The 14,230-nt window shown below is 60.0% G+C and overlaps 2 protein-coding genes across 3 annotated transcripts; one reads left to right on the top strand and one right to left on the bottom strand.

Annotated features, from left to right (window-relative positions):
• Positions 1 to 3,025: 3,025 nt before the first annotated feature.
• On the bottom strand, positions 3,026 to 5,216 carry PPM1N (protein phosphatase, Mg2+/Mn2+ dependent 1N (putative)). The gene is made up of 5 exons (XM_040996274.1): positions 4,308 to 5,216; positions 3,781 to 3,898; positions 3,587 to 3,689; positions 3,436 to 3,496; positions 3,026 to 3,049 (listed from the first exon to the last, which is right to left on the bottom strand). Exons 1-5 carry the CDS (start codon positions 5,214 to 5,216, stop codon positions 3,026 to 3,028), a joined length of 1,215 nt encoding a protein of 404 aa, XP_040852208.1.
• A 1,795-nt stretch (positions 5,217 to 7,011) lies between these two features.
• On the top strand, positions 7,012 to 14,100 carry RTN2 (reticulon 2). 2 transcript variants are annotated; one of them, XM_040996250.1, is made up of 10 exons: positions 7,012 to 7,045; positions 8,654 to 8,698; positions 8,784 to 9,278; positions 9,363 to 9,617; positions 11,596 to 11,803; positions 12,161 to 12,299; positions 12,425 to 12,494; positions 12,618 to 12,664; positions 13,396 to 13,454; positions 13,624 to 14,100. In XM_040996250.1, exons 1-10 carry the CDS (start codon positions 7,012 to 7,014, stop codon positions 13,703 to 13,705), a joined length of 1,434 nt encoding a protein of 477 aa, XP_040852184.1. In that variant the 3' UTR covers positions 13,706 to 14,100. The 2 variants fall into 2 exon arrangements, with proteins under 2 accessions (XP_040852184.1, XP_040852185.1); XM_040996251.1 differs by lacking the exons at positions 7,012 to 7,045; positions 8,654 to 8,698; positions 8,784 to 9,278; positions 9,363 to 9,617 and adding an exon at positions 9,960 to 10,130.
• The last annotated feature ends 130 nt before the right edge of the window (positions 14,101 to 14,230 follow it).

Raw genomic sequence — 14,230 nt, 5'->3', positions numbered from 1 at the left:
GTCTGCTTTATAAAGTTGCTATTTATTTTCATTTTATCGGAAAGAGAGCACGCACACCAGCACTGTGACAGCATAGCCGATGACGCAGCACCTGGTCATGCCAGCAGTCCCTGTGAGTCCAGTCATGTCCCAGCTGCTCTACTTCCAACCCAGCTCCCTACTAACATGTCTCAGAAGGCGGCTGAAGTCTTTGGGCCTTTGTAGCCACATGTGAGACCCGAGCAAAGCTCTGGCTCCTGGCTTCAGCCAAGTTCGGTCCTGGCCGTTGCAGCCATCTGGAGAGTGAATCAGCAGCTGGAAAAATCTCTCTTTACATATAAGTATGGATTTCAAGTAAATCTTCAAAAGAAAGAGATCCTCAAAGCACTGGTTCACTCCTCAAATGCCCAAAGGGGCAGCACTGTGGCATAGCAGGTAATGCTACCACCTGCCACAACAGCATCCCATATGTGAGCCAGTTGGTATGCCGGCTGCTCCAGTTCCCATCAAGCTCTCTGCTAGTAGCCTGGGAAAGCAGCAGAGGATGGCCCAAGTGTTTAGGCACCTGCATCCATGTGGGAGACACAGATGAAGCTTCTGGTCTTGACTGGCTCAGCCCTGGTCACTGTGTCATTGCAGGAAGATTCTCTCTCTCTCTTAGATTCCCCCTCTCCCCACTATTTCTACAAATCTGTAACTCCAACTTCAAGTAAATAAATAAATATATCCTTTTTTAAAAGCTTTTTTTTTCAAGATTTATTTTTATTAGAAAGGCAGATAAATAGAAGGAGATACAGAAAGATCTTTTGTCTGATGATTCATTCCGCAAGCAGCTGCAACGGCCAGAGCTGAGTCAGTCCAATGCCAGGAGCTAGGAGCTTCTTCTGGGTCTCCCAGACAGGTGCAGGGTCCCAAGGCTTTGGACCATCCTCTACTGCTTTCCCAGGCCACAAGCAGGGAGCTGGATGGGAAATGGAGCAACCAGGATTAGAACTGGCACCCACATAAGATCCAGGCACCTGCAAGGAGAGTTTAGCCACTGTGCTATTGTGCTGCCCCCCCTTTGACTTATTATTTTTTTGGAATGGCATATATACAGAGAGAAGGAAAGACAGGGAGATCTTCTGTGAAATGATTCACTCCCCAAGCAGCCACATTGGCTAGAGTTGAGCCGGACCAAAGCCAGGAGCCAGGCACTTTAAAAAGTTCATTTAGGGTCCTGGCGTGATAGCTTAGCGGCTAAAGTCCTCACCTTGCATGCACTGGGATCCCATGTGGGCACTGGTTCATGTCCCAGTGGCCCCGATTCCCACGTGGGACACTCGGAAGAAGCTCCAGGCTCCTGGCTTCGGATCAGCTCAGCTCTGGCCATTGTGGCCGCTTGGGGAATGAATCATTGGATGGAAGATCTTTCTCTCTGTTTTTCCTCCTCCTCTATATATATCTGACTTTAAAAAAAAAGTTTATTTATTTTTATTTGAAGGCAGATTTATAGAGAGAAGGAGAGAGAAAGAGAGAGATCTTCCATCTGCTGGTTCATTCTCTAAATGGTCCCAAAGGCGAGAGCTGGGCCTGTCTTAAGCCAGGGGCCTGAAGCTTCTTTAGGCTCTCCCACATGGGCAGGGCCCAAGAAATTGGGGCATAGGGCCTGGCACGGTGGGTGGCCTGATGGCTTAAGTCCTCACCTTGAACGCACTGGGATCCAATATGGGTGCCGGTTCTATTCCTGGTTGCTCCACTTCCCATCCAGCTCCCTGCTTGTGGCCTGGGAAAGCAGTGGAGGACGGCCCAAAGCCTTGGGACCCTGCACCCATGTGGGAGACCCAGAGGAGGTTCCTGGCTCCTGGCTTCGGATGGGCGCAGTACCTGCTGTTGGGGCTGCTTGGGGAATGAATCATCAGATGGAGCATCTTCCTCTCTGTCTTTCCTCCTCTCTGTCTATCTGATTTTGCAATAAAAAGAAATAAATCTTTCGGTAAAAAAAAAAAACAAAACTTGTGGCATCTTCCATTGCTTCCCCAGACACTTTAGCAGGGAACTAGATCGCAAGTAAGGCATTTAGGACTTGAATGAACACCACCCATATGGGATGCCAGCCACAGGCGAAAGCTTAACCTACACAATGCCAATCCCACACATCAATCTTTTTTTTTATTGCAATCTTTGATATACAAAGAGAAGGAGAGACAGAGAGGAAGATCTTCCATCCAATGACTCACTCCCCAAATGAGCGCAACCACCAGAGCTAAGCTATCTGACGCCAGGAGCCAGGAACTTCCTTCTGGGTCCCCCAGGCGAGTACAGAGTCCCCAGGCTTTGGGCCGTCCTCGACTGCTTTCCCAGGCCACAATCAGGGAGCTGGAAGGGAAGCAGGGCTGCTGGGATTAGAACCTGTGCCCATATGGGAATCCAACATAATCAAGGCGAGGACCTTAACCACTACGCCACCACGCTGGGCCCCACATACATCAATCTTAAAAGCAATTTTAAAAAATTGCCCACCAAACTCTGTGCATCCACCAACTGCATTTGCATAGGAAACCAAGAACCTGACTCCTAACTTCGAATCGGTGCAGCACCGGCCATTGTGCTCACTTTGGGAGTGAATCGTCGGATGGGAGATCTTCCTCTCTGTCTCTTCTCCTCTCTGTATATCTAACTTTGCAATAAAAATAAATAAATCTTAAAAAAAAACAAATAAATATATCTTTCAGAAAAAAATCATTCCTCAGAAATAAAATTACCTACCACAGCCAGGTCAGCGAACAGGCTATAATTCCACCCATCTCTCCCAAGTGGGCAGCAGGCACCCGAGGACTTGACCCACCATCCCCTGGTGTTTCTGGGGAAGTGGAGCTGGCACCCAAGGCTGGGCACTGCAGCACGGAATGCAGGCATCCCGAGGCCCATTTTCTCCGCTGTGCCAAATGCCCACCCTTTTCCATGCCCTTGATGCAGCCTTTCCTGTATCTGTCCTCAATCCAGTATAGTCAGGTGGCATGACCCAACCCCCGCAATGCTAAGGGTTAGGATTTGATCGGTGACCTCAGTGACAGGTCAGGTACAGGACCTGGTGTGGCGGATGAGAGTCAGCTGCTGCCCTCTCCTGGAAGAATGACTAACTGCGGAGGGGTTAGCTTGGAGCCACGGCTCTCTGCCCCGCCCCCCCGACTCCAAGGATAGAAGCACGGAGACAGTTCCTGGTGGGATCTCCAGGCTGCCAAACGCAACCATGCCTGCAGCCTCCGGCCTCTTCAATTACACGGCCCAGTAAGCTCCCTGCTTCGCTTCCACCTAGTCACAGTGCCAAGAATCCCAGAAAGCACCTGCCTGTGCTGCTTGGAAGTTATAGCAGCATTCCTAGGCCACTGCGGGATGACCCTCCAAAAACAAAAGGGGCAAGGGGATCATACCACAGACGCCTAAAAGAATCGATCAAATACGCAAGGGCCTTACCTTCCCCAGCTCTCTTGAGGCCGGGCGGAGCTCAGAATAGGCTTCAGCGATGGTGGTGGCCCTAGAGAAGGGAGAGGGGGTGGCCTTCTGCAGTGAGCCCTCCTCCTCCCACCCCTCCCCCAGCTCTCCCCATTCCACACCCCCCACTCACTTGCAAGCCAGCCCTCCCCCAGGAGGCAGATCTGGTATGTGCTCTGAAGCCATGGTTCTGAATATGGCGTTGAGGGTAGGGGGCTCCTGAGTAGCACACAGTTCTGTGAAGAAGGCAAGGGTTGGGGGGATGGAGTGGTAAGACCCTGCTCTCCGACTACCCATGGAGTCGGACTCCCTGAAGCGCCCACTCACCTGCGACCCTGCGGCGCAGGGCTGCATCCAAGGCCAGCTCCCTCCTAGCGGCCTCCTCCGTAGGCCTGGGGGCCCCCGGAAAGCAGACCAAGATGCAAGTCATATTGTCCAGGCTGCCCTACAGAGGAAGGAGAAAAGGGAGCCCCATGGGAGAGCAAGATGGAGGCCGAATTCCCCAACAATCCCGGAGCCCAGGGATCCCCTTCTTAATCCAGGCCATAAGACCCCATCCCTTAGACCATGCCCCTTCAAGTCCAAGCCCCGACCTAATGGGAGGATGACCACGCCTTTTTGCTGAGGCTCTCACCAGTGCGTAGTTGACCTGCCAACCCTGTCCAGCACTGCCCTCTCCGTGAGACCAGGGTCTTTCTCTTAGGCCCCTTCCACGCGTCTGCCTAGCCTCTCTACTCTCCCGCGAGGTCTCACAGCATCGCTAGGGATCCAGCAAGCTGACCTGGCTGTGTCCTCGCCTCCTGGTCTAGGGACGCGCTGGACCCCACTTGGCCCCCACGCCCTGTCCCCAGCACCTTGCACAGGCACGTGTCCAACACCTGCGCGCAGAGAAGCTCTGGGGCCAGGCCCAGGCGGAGGCGCGACGCCACTAACTCGGACAGAGCCGTGCCAGACACCGCGTCCCAAACGCCATCCGAGGCCAAGAGCACGAACTCATCCTGGGCTTGGCGTTCCAGGGCGGCCACCTCGGGCTCCGCCGACACTAGCTGCTGCTCGGGAGGGCGTCCCCGCGCCTCCTTGAAGGCAAAGTCCCCCAATGCTCGCGACACGGCCAGAGAACCCTGGACTCGCCGGCCGCGGATGGTGCCACCTGCATCGTGGATGCGCTCTCGTTCTCGGGGCCGGAGAGGTTGGTGGTCCTCGGTGCTGAAGGCCATGGTGCCGGCCCGGCGCAGCACGGCACGCGAGTCCCCGCAGTGTGCCAGGTACAGGAAAGTCGGGGACACGAGCAAAGCCAAGGCTGTGGAGCCTCCGGGCTCACCGCGGGGCCAGAGTGCACGCAGGCGCTCGTCGGCGCGCAGGAAGGCGCAGCGCAGCGCGGCACGGACACCCTGGGGCTCGCGGGGCTCCGGACCCAGCGCCTCGAGCACGTGGGCCGGCAGGCGGCGAGCGCAGAAGCGGGCAGCCCGTGCCCCGCCGTGGCCGTCGAAGACGGCGAAGAGTGCCCATCCTGAGGGCAGCCCGGGTAACTCCAGGCGAGCACAGTGCGCGTCCTCCATGCGCGCGCGCCAGCCTTGCACCGCACTGGCGCCGAAGCGCAGGTCTCCCGACGCTCCCCCGTGCGGCCACTGCACGCACCGCGGGACGGCCAGCAAAGACGGACACTCGCCTGGGGCCGGGCACCCCTCTTTCTCCTCCTTCTCCTCCTCTTCCTCGCTGTTTGGCCGGAGGATACGCTCCAGCAAGCGGGCCAAGGCCGCCATCCTGTGGCCTATGAATCGGGAAGGCTCCGCCCTCCGCTGCCCTCCTCCCTCCTCCCAATTAATTCCCTCCGAGGTGAGACGTTAAACCAGCTAAATCCCGTTTCTATTCCTGGACCTGTAGGTGGAATGGGGTCGCACCGCCGAGGTCGGGCTTAGGGTCTCGGAGGGCAGACGTGGATAACTAGCACTTGAGCAAACATCACGCACGGCTCACCTCACTTCTCCAATTTATGGAGGGGAAATTGAGGGAGAAGTGTGAGCGTCCGTGGCTAGGGTCCCGGCCCAAGCTCCGCCCACGCAGTGAGGGTGCCCTGGCCCCTCCACCCCTGCGCCCTGCGGCCTGTCAGGTGCTTTTTATTTTCCCAGCCCTGCCCACCCACCGACCAAGCCCGCAGCCTCACACTTGTCATCCTTGTCGCTGTCTGAGCGCAGCCTGTAGTAAGCGGACAGAATTCCAGCTCTTGTCCCCAAACCCTGGCCTGTGGAAACCGGCCTATTTTCTCTCCAGGTTCTGAGAAGGCCCCCAACCTGACCAGCTCGTTCTCATTTCCTCTCGCCATGCCTCCAGAACTCCGATCCTGCCCGTTTATCAGAATAATCCTAATTTGTTTGAGGCCCAACCCTGTGTCTTAACTTTTCAGAACTCAGAAAGTTTCTTGGGCCTGGTGCGGTTGCCTAGAAGCTAAAGACCTCACATTGCATGTGCCAGAATCCTATATGGGCACCAGTTCTAATCCCAGCAGCTCCGCTTCCCATCCAGCTCCCTGCTTGTGGCCTGGGAAAGCAGTCAAGGACAGCCCAAAGCCTTGGGACCCTACACCCACGTGGGAGATCTGGAAGAAACTCCTGGCTCCTGGCTTTGGATCAGCTCAGATCTGGCTGTTGATACTTGGCTCATTCTCTTTGTAACTTTGCCTTTCCAGTAAAAATAAATAAATATTTTTTTAAAAAAATGAGGGGCTCAACGTGGTAGCCTAGTGGCTAAAGTCTTCGTCTTCCATGCTCCAGGAGACCTAGAGGAGGCTCCTGGTTCCTGGCTTTGGATCAGCTCAGATCCGTGAACCAGGGGACAGATCTTTCTCTGTCTCTTCTTCTCTGTAAATCTGTTTCCAATAAAAATAAATAAATAAATCCCAAATAAATGTTTCTTCGTGGTCTCTTTCCACTCCATCTGGGCTTGGGCCAGCTCAGAGCTTCCAGAATATTTCTGTTTCTGCCTCCCCCCTGCCATCCCTAGCCCTGCTCCAGCTCAGCCCAGATACCCACACCCCATCCGCTCTCAGACTCTCTTTTTCCTCCGTCCTCTTCCCCTAACGGCGCCGCCCCTTCTGTGCAGACCCCAGACCCGCTGGCCCCGCCACGCCCCCTAGCTCTACAGCTAGCCCCGCCCCGGAGGGCGTGTCCCGCTGGGCCACGCCCGTCCGCTGGTTAACCACTCCGTCCTAGCCCTGTAGGCTAACCTCGCTGGCCCCGCCCCTAGCTAGCTCTTTAGACTAGCCCCGCCCCGAGGGCGTGGTCCCACCATGGCCCTCCCCTCCTCTTCGCCTTGCGGGCTACCTCGCTGGCCCCGCCCCGGGGGCGTGGTCCGGCCGGCCCCGCCCCCTCGCGCCGCAGTGCCGGCCCCGCCCGCCCGGCCGAGCCGTGCAGAGGGCGGCGGCGGCGGCGGGAGCGGCCCGGGAGGAGGCGGCGAGGATGGCGGCGTCGTGGGCGCGGCGGAGATGAGCGCCGGCGGCCCCGGGCCCAGGGCGGCGCGGCCGGAGTGGGCGGGGGTCCCGATGCAGGCCCGAGGGGGGCCATGGGGCAGGTCCTGCCTGTCTTCGCCCACTGCAGTGAGTACCAGGAGGCTCGGGCCTGCTGGTGGAGAGGCCGGCGCCGGGGGTCCTGGGGTACCCCGCCTGGGGCGCCCCGCCGATGCAGAACCGGGAGCAGGAGGCGGTGGAGACAAAGGAAGGCCTCCCCTCCCCCCGCGATCCCGCGGCCTCCGGGGGGGATGGAGGGGAGCAGCCTGACCTGCAGGACCCCGGGCGGAGCTGGACCCGAATGAGGGGCGCCCCGGGATGGGTCGCGCGGGTCGCTGGGAGGGGTCGGGCCCCTCCCCAGGGCGAGGCCGCGGGCGGGAGCTGTCCCCTGGCCCTGGTGCTGGCCGCAGCCGGCGGCGAATGTGCTTGCTTGGATGCGATGCTGACAGCCAGGATGGAGAGGAGGGGATCTATCTCCCCAATGGCCCACCCGTCTCCACATCCCACCTCCGTTTTCTGCTCGACCTGGCCCAGCCCCTGTTGTCCCTCTGGGTGATGGCCAGGACTCGCCAGTCGTCAGCGGGCTCTGCCACTGCTTAGTAGTAACTGCCCTGCTGTTGGCCTCCGACTCCCAGAGCTGGGGCGAAGGGTGGCGGGTTTGCAGCGGTGTGGAACCTCTGTTGGGTGTGGAGCACCTGGCTGGTTCGGGGGGGCCCGGGGTTCCCAGCTGAGCATGCCCTGGGTCTCTGAGCCCAGGGCTTCGGGCACCATTCTCTGTCCCTGCCCCACATGGTGGCTGGCTCCCACGGCTGTGTTTCAACGCTTTGCCTGAATGGAGCGTACAGAAACCACGATGGGAGAAGGTGTGAGCTCAACCTCGTGGGGTGCCGTCCCAGCACCCCAGCACGTGAAGATCTTGCTTTGGCTTAGGAAGGGGGTACCCTGCCTCCACCCCCTCTCCGCTCTCATCTCCCCCTCCTCACTTACACCTGCGCACTGCAGGACGACTGTGCCTCACTTGCCTTGGGTCTCTGCTCCCACGGGCATCTTGGGGTGCACACCGCACCTCCAGGCTCTCCCTCTCTCGGCCCTGTCTGATGAGCCCCCATAGCACGTGTTTGTTGTCTTCCTTCTGCACATTTTCCGGAAGCCTCTGTGTGGTAAAGGTGCTGGGATAGAGCAGGTGGTCGGGGTGGAACCCCTTCCTCCTAAGATCCCTAATGGGAGGCCTCTAAGGTTTCTGAACTTCAACTTCTGAGCTGCCCGCCTGCCCTATGGTGGACCACGTGTCCCAAGATGCCAGCACTGGCTCAGACAGTCCAGACTTTTCTTCTAAGAATCTTCCATCTTTAAAGATTGATTTATTTATATTAGAAAGGCAGATTTATAGAGAGCAGGAGAGACAGAAAGATCTTGTGTGTGCCAGTTCATTCCCCCCAAATGGCTGCAATAGCCAGAGCTGAGCTGACCTGAAGCCAGGAGCCAGGAACTTTTTCCATGTCTCCCACATGGATGTGCTGGTCCTAAGGCTTTGTGCCATCCTCCGCTGTGTTTCCAGACCACAAGCAGGGAGCTGGATGGGAAGTGAAGCAGCTGGGATACAAACTGGCACCCCAATGGGATGCTGGTGCAAGCAGAGTGAGGGTCACTCAACCAGTCATTGGGCCTGCCCCAAGTCTTCCACTCTTTCTCTTGCAGAGGAAGCCCCGTCCACAGCCTCCTCTACTCCGGATTCCACAGAGGGTAAGTGGGGTGGAGCTGGAAGGGGGCGCTGGGGGCCGCATCCCCCTCCGGCGAGCTCAGCCGCTTCCACCTGGGTCCTCGGCAGGAGGGAGCGAACACTCGGATTTCCGGGAGCTGCACACAGCCCGCGAGTTCTCCGACGAGGAGGAGGAGGAGACCACGTCGCAGGACTGGGGCACCCCCCGGGAGCTGACCTTTTCCTATATCGCCTTCGACGGCGTGGGGGGCTCCAGCGGCCGCCGCGACCCCACCGCCCGCCGCGCCCGCCCCCAGGGCCGCTCCATCTCGGAACCGCGAGACCCCCCTCCGCAGCTGGACCTGGGCGACAGCCTGGAGAGTATCCCCAGCCTCAGCCAGTCCCCAGAGCCCGGACGCCGCGGCCACCCCGACCCTGATCCTGCGTCCATCACCGCCGACCACCCCCTCGAGGAGGACCTGAGGCTGCGGCTACACCTGCTGGGCTGGGCTGCCGAGGAGGCCGGGGCTGGGGAGGACTCCTCCGCCACCAGCAGCTCCACGCCGCTGGAAGACGAGGAGCCAGGACGTGCAGCCGGAGTGGAGGCCGGAGAGCCTGGAGCAGGTGAGAGGGCTGAGGCCTGGGCTGGGGGTCTCCCCGCCTGGCCCCTCAGAGCTCACGGTTTTTCCTGTCTCTCTCCCACTGCAGAACTGGACGCACAACCCCGGCCTGCTCAGCCCTCACCGCCCAGGGTCCCGACTCCTCAGCCCAGCCCCCGGCCTGGGACCCCGCAGCCCGGCACCCCATCTCCACCCCGATCTCGAGATTCGAACTCGGGTCCTGAGGAGCCCTCGCTGGCCGAGGAGGAAGCCCCGTGGGGGCCCCTGGAGCGGGAGCCAATCACAAGACAGTGCCTCGATAGCACCGACCAATCCCAGTGTACTTGGGAGCCACGCCTTCTCGGTAAGCCAAGAGCTGGAGAAAAGTCCCCCCCCATTGGACACCGCGGGAGTTGGAAGGAGCCAATGGGGGGAAGGCAGGCGTGGGTTGCATCGGGACCGGCTCCGTTATCTGAGGTTGCCATTGGCTCTTGGTGCGTTAGTGCCCCGCCCACTGGAGGCGGATTGGCTGAGAGCGCTTGCAGCTTCGCCCCTCGCTGGGAGTGCGCCCCCTGGAGGCCGAGCGGGGCCGGTGCGGCCGCCCCTCCTGGGGCTGCACCTGCTGGCGGGTCGTAAACAGAGCAGCTCCGCCTCCGCGCCCCGCCGGGCCGGGTTACCCGGAGCTCCCAGCCCTGCGCTGTTTACAACTCGGCCTCCAAGTTTGGGCCTGGGGCCCCACCTCTGGGGACACCCATTGGCTGGGTCCAGGGGCGCCCCGCCCCTCAACTCTGCCTCCCGGATCCGCTGAAGGGGCAAAATCCCCGGAAAGGAGCCGGTACCCGGAGCCTCTTCCTCTGAGCCAAGATGTGCAGTCAAGGTGGGCTTTGGGGCATGAGGGGAGCCGGCCGGAGGGTTGGGGCATAGCAGAAAGGGGAGCGGTCCTGAATTCGCCCTTCCTCCCCTCCAACTCGGGGGGCAGCGGTGGTGTTTCCTAGTGATCTGGGGCGTCTGCAGAGCTGCGGGCTGGGTCTGGGGGTGCTCAGGGAAGGGGGAGGGAGGGCGAGCCTTGGAGCATTGGGGGTCCCCCTTGTGTCCTCTGCCCCAGGGCTTGTGGCCCCAGGAGCTGAGTGGGCCCCTCCCCCAGCCTGAGGCCCAGGCGAAGCTGTCAGCCCAGGGCTGGACAAGCCAGCACAGCTGCTGGCCAGGCCCCCTCCCCCCCAGCGTGCCTAAACTTAGACCCCGCCTCAGGCGACCCGGCCCCTCCTCCACCCTTGGGGAGCCTGCTGGGTGCTTCATGCATGGCAGGGGGCTCAGCCCCCTGTGTGGGGATCAGCGTGGTAGGAGGGTTATTGGGGGCCAGGTCGGGGTGGGGTGCTGCAGACGGAGGAGCCAAAGCTTTGGGGTTTGGAAGTCCCTGGCCAGGGCTCTGGGGTGGTTGAGGAGATGCGTTTCAGATCTCAGCAAGGGGCCTTGGGTCTGAGTGAAGGCCCACCTTTCCCCAAGAGGCAGCCCCTAGACAAAGGGGGTCCCTGTGGTTGTAGCCCCTGGCAGGCTGACAAGTGAGCTCACCGGGGCAGGTTACTGGGAGGCGAGTGATGGTTCTGGTTTTGCTGCTGTAAATGAAGAAGGTGGCCACCTCATTACTGAGCAAGCTCACACCACGTGTGACGTGCCAAACCGGCGGCCAGCTCCTCTTGTCCAGGGATGTCCCTACTCTCCAGGGACTGATTCACTCCCAAACAGCAGCTCCAAGCAGTGGAAGGATGCTGTGTGTGACACTGCATGGGTCAAGGGCTTAGGGACTGGAGCGAGAAGGACCAGCCAGACATTGAGTCCAAAAAATAATCACAAAACAAATGACAACACAGCAGACAATGGAATAGCATGCAGGTCTTTTAAAAAAAAAATCACCAGGCTCCACTGCATTTAACGAAGGGGGAGCTGTGGGGAGAAAGTAGGGCGCAGTGTGCAAACATTCAGAAAGTGGGTATAGGCAGGTGCGTGTGGAAGTCTGTGGACAGATCTGTGCAGGTAGCTTCTGAGAGCTGCGTGAAGACTTGTGTTTGAATGGACACACCTTGTGCATACATGACCTGTGTGTGACATGTGTGTGACCCGTGACACATGTGGAGATGAATTGCACCTGTGACCTGCCTGTCCTAGTGGTGGCCAGGAAGTGCAGTGCCACCTGTGTGTGCACACACAGGACGAGGGGCAGGAAGGATGGGGTCTTCCAGATGGGCACCAGACAGAGAGGACGCTGGGACTTGGGAGAGCTGGATAATGGGAGGTCACTGCTGCCGCAGGCAGGTGACAGGCTGCCGCCCCCTCCCTCTCCACAGTGGCGGACCTGCTCTACTGGAAGGACACGCGGTGGTCGGGCGTGGTCTTCACGGGCCTCATGGTCTCCCTGCTCTGCCTCCTGCACTTCAGCATCGTGTCCGTGGCCGCGCACGTGGCTCTGCTGCTGCTGTGTGGCACCATCTCTCTCAGGGTTTACCGCAAAGTGCTGCAGGCTGTGCACCGGGGGGATGGCGCCAACCCCTTCCAGTGAGAGCCCCCTGCCACTCCCCCTCCCCACAGCCCAAAAGTGCAGTCCGTCCTCATCCTCTAACCGGGCTCCAGCCCTGACCTGAAGCCTGCTCTGCCTTCTGACTTCCCCACCACCCCCCCATCATCCTCACCTCTGTTCCATCTTTATCCCTGACCTTGACCCTACGTTGGCCCTCTGGCCTTCTCCCTGACCCCCATTTTCTGTGCTGGCTGCAGCATCCCCCCTCAACACACACACACACACACACACACACACACACACACACACACACACACACACACCCTGCTCAGTCTGGGCCCCATGGTCCTTCTGAATGCCCCTCCGCTCTCCCCCTCTTCCCCATGTCCTCTCAGGGCATACCTGGATGTGGACTTGACCATGACCCGGGAGCAGACTGAGCGCCTGTCCCGGCACATCGCCTCCCACGTGGTCTCCACGGCCACGCAGCTGCGGCATTTCTTCCTTGTGGAAGACCTCGTGGACTCCCTCAAGGTGCCCCACCCCCTCCTGACTGCCCAGGTCCACCTGTATACCCCCCGGGTGTGTGAGTCGGGAGGGGGTGCCCCAGGCCGGAGGGGGTGGTTCATGGCTGACCCTGCACCCCCTCCCACCCCCAGCTGGCCCTCCTCTTTTACATCCTGACCTTCGTGGGCGCCGTCTTCAATGGTTTGACCCTTCTCATTCTGGGTGAGCTGGGAAGGCGGCCGGGTGGGGAGGCGGACGGCTGGGGTCTGGATGGGGGGAGCTGCAGGTGGGACTGTCCTGGGTGAGCCCTGACACTCCCCCCTCGCACGGCCGTGTCTCCTGCAGGCGTGATTGCGCTATTCACTGTGCCCCTACTCTACCGGCAGCACCAGGTGAGCGCTCCAAATCGTGCTGTGGGCACGTGTCCCGTGGCCGCTCCTCTTCTCCGTGGGGCTAATAGAGCCAAGTTACGGTGTCTGAGTGGCCAGAGGCCAGCATCCCGAACAGCAGATTGGCAGAGAGAAAGAGAAATAGCGAGAAAGATCTTCTATCTGCTGGTTCACTCCCAGTGTCCTCAGTGGCCGGAGTTGAGCCGATCTGAAGCCAAGAGCTAGGAGCTTCTTCCAGGTCTCCCACACGGGTACAGGGTCCCAAGGCTTTGGGCCGTCCTCGACTGCTTTCCCAGGCCACAAGCAGGGAGCTGGATGGGAAGTGGAGCAGCCAGGATACACTGGCGCCCACATGGGGTCCTGTTGCTTGCAGATGGAGGATTAGCCAGTTGAGCCCACGCACCAGGCCCTCCACCTCTGTCTCCTCCCCTAGCCAGGGTCGGGCAAACCAATTGCCACCTTCCCCTAATCATCCGCAGACGGACAGATGAATACACGGAGCAGAGACTCGGGCCCTCGCCCCAGAGCGGCTCTCGCGGCTCTGTCCACGTGCGTGCGCACACCCCCAGACATGCACACCCCCAGCTCCCCTCCCACCGTGCCCAGGATGGGGACGCTGGGGCAGGCCCTGGCGTGGGCTGCCCTGAGGTCACTCTTGGCTCCCTGGAGGAGAAGACTGACTGTGAGCTGAGGGAGTAGGGAGATCCCCTCCGATCCTGTCTCTCTTCCCCCAGACCCAGATTGACCAGTACGTGGGGCTGGTGACCAATCAGTTGAGTAGCATCAAAGCCAAGTAAGTAGGTGGGGGACGGGGTGGGAGGCCTGGCACGTGCTTTCTGTCTGTACCCGCAGAGGGTGACTGGGTGGACAGGGCTGGCTCTATCGGCCTCCATCCCTCCTCTCCCACGGTTCTGGGGGTTGCCTGCCCCACGTCGGACGCCTCCCTTCCGCCTCTTCTGCAGGATCCGAGCCAAGATCCCAGGGACCACAGCCCTGGCCTCTGCCGCCGCCGCCGTCTCTGGATCCAAAGCCAAAGCCGAATGAGAGGGCTGCCTCTGCGCCCGCACGGGACGCCCGACCCCATCCCCGAGCAGCCCCCCACGGCCCCTCCATCTGCATCCCCAGCCCCTGCTGCCTCAGGCACTTCCCCTGGTGGGGGGTCAGGGTCACGCCCACCCAAAAGAACTCGCAATTCGTCTGAGCGGCTAGGACTACACTTCCCAAGAGGCTCTGCTGTCGGAGTCCAGGAGAGGCGAGGAGCTTTGGCCGCGGGGCCTGCTGGGACCTGTAGTTGCGAGTCATCCGTCAAGGCCTCGCTCTGCACTACTGCGACCCGCCGCTGGTGGCGCCGTGCAGGAAGGGGTGTCTTCCCCCGACAAGCCAAGGCAGAGGGTCCCCCCAAGGCTGGGGGTTTTGCATGGGGCCCAGGGGAGGCCTGAGCTTGGAGTTACACTTTAATAAAGACTCCTGTGGAAAAACCCACAGCCTCCTTCGGCTCTTTTTTTTTGGTAAGATTTATTTATTTTTTTATTGGAATGTCAGATATACAAAGAAGAGGGGAGACAGAGA

Source organism: Ochotona curzoniae, unplaced genomic scaffold (genome assembly GCF_017591425.1).
Source record: "Ochotona curzoniae isolate NIBS_2020 unplaced genomic scaffold, NIBS_Ocur_1.0 patch260, whole genome shotgun sequence".
Taxonomy (NCBI): domain Eukaryota; kingdom Metazoa; phylum Chordata; class Mammalia; order Lagomorpha; family Ochotonidae; genus Ochotona; species Ochotona curzoniae.
The sequence above is the reverse complement of the archived record's forward strand: the minus strand, read 5'-3'. Positions and strand labels throughout refer to the sequence as shown.